General features: G+C 52.3%; 2 protein-coding genes across 2 annotated transcripts; one reads left to right on the forward strand and one right to left on the reverse strand.

Annotated features, from left to right (window-relative positions):
• Positions 1-286: 286 nt before the first annotated feature.
• CDCA8 (cell division cycle associated 8) lies at positions 287-4,185 on the reverse strand. Its single transcript, XM_071767526.1, has 10 exons — positions 4,068-4,185; positions 3,854-3,982; positions 3,606-3,646; positions 3,043-3,118; positions 2,103-2,242; positions 1,905-1,984; positions 1,501-1,599; positions 1,247-1,373; positions 731-817; positions 287-408 (listed from the first exon to the last, which is right to left on the reverse strand). Exons 1-10 carry the CDS (start codon positions 4,147-4,149, stop codon positions 364-366), a joined length of 906 nt encoding a protein of 301 aa, XP_071623627.1. The 5' UTR covers positions 4,150-4,185; the 3' UTR covers positions 287-363.
• A 140-nt stretch (positions 4,186-4,325) lies between these two features.
• Positions 4,326-5,939, forward strand: AIRIM (AFG2 interacting ribosome maturation factor). The gene is made up of 4 exons (XM_071767472.1): positions 4,326-4,609; positions 4,803-4,982; positions 5,059-5,177; positions 5,422-5,939. The coding sequence occupies exons 1-4, from the start codon at positions 4,341-4,343 to the stop codon at positions 5,487-5,489; spliced, it is 636 nt and encodes a 211-aa protein (XP_071623573.1). The 5' UTR covers positions 4,326-4,340; the 3' UTR covers positions 5,490-5,939.
• The last annotated feature ends 643 nt before the right edge of the window (positions 5,940-6,582 follow it).

Below are 6,582 nucleotides of genomic sequence, written 5' to 3' on the forward strand. Positions count from 1 at the left end.
CCTGGGATGAAGCCCAACACAGCTCATCTGCTGCTTTCCCTGCCCAGGCAGATACAGACTCCAGTCACTGCTTCTGCCTTCTGCAAGACACCACAACAGCCTTTCTACACAGCTTGGTCTGCAAGCCCAAGAAAACTCTATCTTGGTCCCAGCCTTAAAAAAATACAATCTATTCTATTTCCTTTATTATTCAGGGAAAAAAAATTACTAATATCGTTACATATTATAGGTAAAAAAAAAGTATCAGTTCTTTCATTCTAATCCAAACTAATGGAAGGAAGGCAAATTAGCAAAAGAAATAAAGGCAGCAGTCCTAAATGCAGCTTTCTACATGTACAGAGGGATGGCCACGTTCACCAGGTTTCATCTGTGGGTTTTTGCACCACTGCAAGCTTGTGCAAGACGAACCTAGAAAGAGAAAACAATCACTGAGACACTCCTGTCCCACACAGCTTCTGCCTGAAGTAGAAGACACTTTCAGTTTTGATTCAGAGACACTGACAGCAGCTCTTTTTCAAGCAGCACATGGCTTATGCAGTTTTTCTTAAGCTAGCTGTGATGTTAAGCTGCTCCCCCCCTTCCTTCCCTTCTCAGTTCATGCTTCTTGACATGAGCCAAAATAAAAGACAAAGCTGAAGGGGGGGAAAGGAGTTCCTATTATAGCTCAGCAGTCCAGTTACTAATGACAGAGTCACAACACTGCAGGTCATGGCTGGAAAAACAGACTTACTGATAGCTGCTTCATAACTCCTTGGGCTTCTGGATTCAGATGAAGAAGATTCTTCTTGGTCAAATCACTTGCTGCTAAACGAATGCTCTGTGGAAAAAACAAAAAAATCTCAGGTTTTCTGCTTGGTCAGCTGTACTAGCCAGAAAAAAAAAAAAAAAAAAAAAAAGGTAATAAAAACTCAAGCTTAGTGGGAGACCATGTACAGAGAACTGGATTCAGCTTGGCCAGGAGCTGATCTCACACCTTCCTTGTGGCACATCAACAAAAATGCCAGCAGAAGCTGCTTGAAATGTTACTGCAATGCACATCATCCTCCATTCTGCTTTGACCAGCTCAAAGAGCTCCCACTCCCAGCTACAAATCTCTTGAGATTCTCTTTAAGCCAGATCAGTCCCTGCTGAACTGCAGTGGCACAACCGGAGAGACAGAAGTGAAGGACTGGGAAGGGGTAAGGCCCCCACCAAGTTACAAGCTCTCCCTTCAGCACAGGATGACAGAATAAAAAATGTGATTTACCTCCCCTCCTCCAACAGGGACAGTGATGAAGATGTCATTGCTGTCAGCCAGGGGGCTGCCATTGGCAGAGATGGTGTAAACACGCTCGTTCACCGCGGGTGTGCGCAGACCTGGGGTCTTGAAAATTCTGGAAGAAGTTACAGGTAAGCTCAAAGCACTTTGACTGAGAGGCTTTCATTTCAGGTTCAAAAAGCCACTAAGGATTATGTTGCAAAGAGGTGACAGGTACAAACACACAGCAATGGAATACAAACCTGGAATCAAACCTGGGTGTGACCATGGAGGTGCCTCCCCGAGCACAGAGATCAACAGCTCTGCCATTAGCTGGAGTGATGAAGTTGCTTTTGCTTGATCTGTGAGAGGGAAATAAGTAAGAATAGTTTTAACAAATGTACAAGCATTACCTTATCAATGCTTATCATTGTCTTATCAATGCTTGTACACAGCAAACCAGAGGTTCTTACTAATCCAAGGCAAACCCCAGAGCTGGGGACAGCAGGGGTCACCACGGGAGAGGAAGTTTTCCATTCACTGTCAGATCACTGATATTTTTTTCCCCCCCATGGTATGGCACAACTACACAAAACAGCCTGCTAAACCTCATCCCACACTTGCTCTTCATTTCTGAAATCCAGTGAAAAAAGAGCCCCCCTGTTACCTCTTGCTCATACGCTTCACTCTTGCTGAAGGAGGCCTCCTGCTCCTGGACACGGGCACTTTTTTAGTGGATGCCTTCACCTGTAACACACATTCATCACCAAATCAGTTTTTCCACTCCCATCTGAGAGCTACATGATCACAGGCACCATCCCAGAAAGCCCTGGGGATGCAGTCATCACCAAGAGGAGGTATTTACCTTCCCAGTTCTTGTTTGGGTGCTTTCAGCCTCTAGCTCTGGAGCACACTGACTGTCATGCTTTGCTTTCTTTGCTTGTGGAAGCAGAGGAGCATCTGCCTCTTCTTCAATGACTTCATCTATCTGTTTAGATTTTTCCACTAGAAAGAGAAAGCATTATTTAGGTTGGAAACAAATAACTTTACATCATTAGTTAGCAGCCCAGGTAAACAGTCAACAACAACAAGCATTTTTGGCAACACTTTGCTTCTGAAATCCAAATCCCAATGTAATCCAAATGGCTGACAGATCATTACTTTGAATTATTTAATAAAACCAGGCAGAGCTACTTCTGCTAGTAGGGCTAAACATAGGGTTATTTTTCCTGTCTTTAAATACGTTGAGGGATGGAAGCAAGAACTGTAGAAAATCCACGGAGGCTTAAGGACAACCCGTGGTCACCAATATGGTTAAAGTGAAGTTGTTCATTAACAATTCACACTCGCTTTATATAGAGCCCTTGTTTATTTAATGCTACCTTGCAGGTGGCTCTATCTTGGCCACAAATCCTGTTCTCACAGAACTTCTGCTGGCTACATCACTATCCTCTTATTCTTCTTTTCTGCTGCCAGCTCTCTTTTGCCCATAGCTCATCTTTCAGTAATCTTGCAGCTGGGCCTCAAGGCCCTTAGCTCACTCTGGCTAAAGCTAAACAGTCAGGATTTCTCACATGTCTGTTTTCTTCCAGACAGTTTCCCAACAGCTGACAGATCATTACTTTGAATTATTTAATAAAACCAGGCAGAGCTACTTCTGCTAGTAGGGCTAAACATAGGATTATTTTTCCTGTCTTTAAATACGTTGAGGGATGGAAGCAAGAACTGAATTATTATTCACAGAATGTAAACCCTGGTGGGTTTCCATCTCACTGCACTTGTCACAATGCTTAAACCAAACTGACCTTTCTTGATGACTTTAAAAGGAGTCTGGATAACTTCTGCTGCTCGCTTGTTTATTTCTGCTATTTCCAAGTCTGCCTAAAATGAAAAAAGTCATGACAATTAGAGTTAACAGAAACAGCCTTAAGAAAGTAGCCCAAAGCTGTAGAGATGTTTTACAGTGAGGACACCTCCCCTTGTGCTCAGACTGAGGCTTTTCCACTTTTTCTAGACGTGGCAGCACACGTGTGCCAGGCAGGACTGATGTGCCTTGTGTGACAGATGCAGGTTTGCTTCACCCCTGCCCTGCTCCCCAACCAACTGAAAAATACTTTCATTTTGTGAGATGAAAGAGGTCTGGGAGGGAAACCAACCAGAGGAGAGACCAACAGGGAGCAGCATAAGCACACAAATCCCCTGATGGATACCCCAGGCAGCTCTTACCCCGTCTGAACACATTTATAAAAGTATTTTACACACATCCCCTGCTCCCCCGGGCTCCCAGCCCCTTTGCTGCCTGCAGAGGAGCCGCGGGTGCCCGCAGGGATGCTCGGGGCACCGGGAGATGTTGAAGCTGGGTCCTTACCGCTGCAGCCTCCTCCAGAACCTTTTTGCTTCCTCCTTTCACTGCAAAGAGAAGAGTTTTGGTACAATCAAGAGATGCCCAGCAGAGCCCGCACCGCGGACATCGGCACCGCGGCCCAGAACCGTTCCTGGGGGTGGGGCTCAAACAACACCCAGGGGAGTCTTGCCCCTCCTTTATTACCATTTCATCCATTCCCTAAGGCCACCCCTGCCCCGCAGCCCCCTCCCGGTACCGGTCCCGGTCCATACAGAAGTAGTCCAGCCAGTTGACCTCTCGGAGTGCCACGGGCAGCCGCAGGAGCTCGAGGTCGTACAGGTTCTCCAGCTCCTTGATCAAGCGCTGCCCGTTAGTCCGCAGCTGCTCAACCCGGCTCTTCACTGCGGGGAGGAACACGGATCAGCCCGGTTCGGTTCGGTTCCGTTCGGTCCCGGTCCCGCTTCCCCCCCCCTGCTCCCCGCTTACCCTCGCGGTCAAAATCCTTCAGGAAGGCCGCGAGCTTCCTGCTGCGCGCGCTCGGGGCAGCCTTTTTCCGCGCGGGAGGCATGGGGATGGCGGTCCCGGTGCTGGTTTCGGTATCGGTATCGGTGTCGGTAGCCGGAGTGTCGCCTCCCGCCCAGAGTTCAAATCCAACGGCCGCGGAGCGGGGTCCAGTCAGAGCTCGGCGCCGTCAGATGACGCCGAGGACGCCGGTTCGGCCCCTCCGTTCGTTCCTCGGCAGCGCTTCCGGTGGCGGCCATGGCGATGGCGGCGGTGGCGGCGGTGGCGGCGGAGCTGCGGGGGTGGGTGGCGGCGGTGGCGGCGCGGGACGCGTCCTGGCGGGAGGCTCTGGCGGCCTGGGCACCGCTGCTGGGGTCTCTGTCCGGGCTGGCGGCGCAGATGCGGGCAGCTCAGCGGCTGCCGTGGGGACGGTCACCGCTGGGCACCTTCGGCGAGCTGCGGGAACGGCTGTGGCGGAAGCAGCGCGGAGCGGCCGAGGCGGTGATGGAGGAGTTGGGCGGACGGCGGTGAGGCGGCGGGGACCGTACCGGGGCTTTACCGGGGCCGTACCGTGGCCGTACTGAGCCGTGCCAGGGCCGGGCCCTGCCGGGTCGTACCGAGCCGTGCCGGGGCCGTACCGAGCCGTACCGAGCTGTGCCGGTACCGTACCGGGGCCGTGCCGTAGCCGCACCGCCGCTCACTTCCATCTTTGCGGTGCAGGACGGAGCTCCGGGCCGTGCGCGATGCGGTGGGTGCCGGCGTGGCCGCGGTGCTGGGTCTGTACGAGGAGCGGGCGGCAGAGCTGGGTCTGGCCGTGTCCCTGCGGCGGGGCCCGCGCTGCCCCTCGCTGGCCGAGGCCCTGGAGGGTCTGCAGGACGTGGAGCGGTACTACCGGCACCTGTATCCTGCTGCGGGAGGCTTCCCCGGGCGGCGGGAGGGGGCCGGTGTCTCGTTGTGATCCTTACCGGGCGCGAAGGTGTCTGGAGAGCGAGCTGCTCCTGCGCGGCATCAGCTGTGACAGCCTGGAGGAGATGGAAGCTCTCCCGCAGGCTTGGGAGAGGATTTTGGAGCGCTACAGGGGAGATGTTGTTGAAGGTAACGCACCCGGGGGGCTGCAGGTGGTCTGTGCCCTGCTCTGGGGGTCTCACGGGTGATTCCGGGCATGGCAGGCAGTGATGTCCTCACAGGGTGACAGGGGCTCAGTGAACCCTGACACTGAGTTAGTTTGATTTATTTATTTCTGTATGGCTGTTAGAAACAAGTTAAATTACTCTGTCTGCTGGCTACAGTTAGAGTGCATTGAACTAATGGGTTTTTTTGTCTTTTTTCTCCAACTCAGCTACACTTGTTAAGGTGTCTCTGTTTGTGGATAACCATCGGGAGCTGTGCTGCTCACCAGGCTCCTGACAGGGCAGGAGGAACCAGCTCTGATCCAGCTCCAGTGCCTGGTGCATCCTGAGCTAACACAGAGGAGGAGGCACCCAGGAAGCTGGGTGCTGGCCCTCAGCAGGCAGGGCTGGGGCTGTTTCAGTTTCAGGATGAGCTGGATGAGCAAAACCTTCATCCCATCTCTGCAAAGGAGGGGAAGAAAATGTAACGATGGGGATGCAGGGACAGCCTGGCAGAGTTCAGCCTGGCAGAGGCTGCTCCTCTGGTGGCTGCCAGGGCTTGCTCAAAACACAGCCTAAACCCTTCACCCTCTGGCTGGGTCCCTCCAGGGAGACTTTTTCCTGGATATGGCACTGATCCTGTGTTGCATTTCCCCAAAGCAGTGGGGATGCCTGTCTCTAAATACCAGATTTTTTGTAAGAAAACCATGATTTCTCATGGAAAGCCAAATAAAGAATTGTGCTTGGACCAGGTGTGTGTGTGTGCTCCCTGCTTGGTGCTGGTCCCAGACCCAGGTGGTTCCTGTGGCCACCTGAGGGCACTGCGACCCTGCTGAGAGGGGGCCCTGCCGGGGCTGGGGACATCCAGGGTGGGACCTCAGCTTTGGACTGGAGAGTTCTGGAGGGGAACAGCTCCTCCTGTCCCTTGCTCGGGAGCTGCAACCAGTGAGGTCCCAGCCCCTGGCTCTGCAGGAGGCACTGGAAGGTCTGTGAATCACTCTGGGTTTGTTTCTGTGTCTGAGCCCCCCAAGATCCAGCTGTGATGTGGCCACCATGGCCAGCTGTGATGTGGCCATCCCTGGCTGCTGGTCCTGCCTCCTGGGGGAGGTGTGGGGAGGAGGAGTTCAGTACCAGGGCTCTGTGACTGACTGGTACAATACACCTGACCATAAAAATAAAGCTGAGCTCTGGAGCAATGCTCCTGAAGTGTTCTCACACGGAGATCTGTCAGGAATGCAATAAAATACAGCTGGCAGTTGGAGCTACCTTGTAAAAGTAAAATCCTCAGGAAACATGAATCTCAGGCTTTGATTTTCAGCCTTACTAAATTAATTTGAAAATAGTTATGCTTCACTTACAGGGAAAGCACAAACTCAAATCACTACGTCTGA

The sequence above is a fragment of the Heliangelus exortis genome, chromosome 24, assembly GCF_036169615.1.
Source record: "Heliangelus exortis chromosome 24, bHelExo1.hap1, whole genome shotgun sequence".
Lineage (NCBI taxonomy): Eukaryota > Metazoa > Chordata > Aves > Apodiformes > Trochilidae > Heliangelus > Heliangelus exortis.

Coding starts and splice junctions, on each gene's coding strand:
- AIRIM (XM_071767472.1), top strand. CDS start 4,341: ATGGCGATGGCGGCGGTGGCGGCGGTGGCGGCGGAGCTGCGGGGGTGG. Junction 4,610..4,802: donor GAGGAGTTGGGCGGACGGCG/GTGAGGCGGCGG, acceptor TTTGCGGTGCAG/GACGGAGCTCCGGGCCGTGC. Junction 5,178..5,421: donor CAGGGGAGATGTTGTTGAAG/GTAACGCACCCG, acceptor TCTCCAACTCAG/CTACACTTGTTAAGGTGTCT.
- CDCA8 (XM_071767526.1), bottom strand. CDS start 4,149: ATGCCTCCCGCGCGGAAAAAGGCTGCCCCGAGCGCGCGCAGCAGGAAG. Junction 3,983..4,067: donor GAAGGATTTTGACCGCGAGG/GTAAGCGGGGAG, acceptor TCCTCCCCGCAG/TGAAGAGCCGGGTTGAGCAG. Junction 1,374..1,500: donor ACACCCAGGTTTGATTCCAG/GTTTGTATTCCA, acceptor AACTTCTTCCAG/AATTTTCAAGACCCCAGGTC.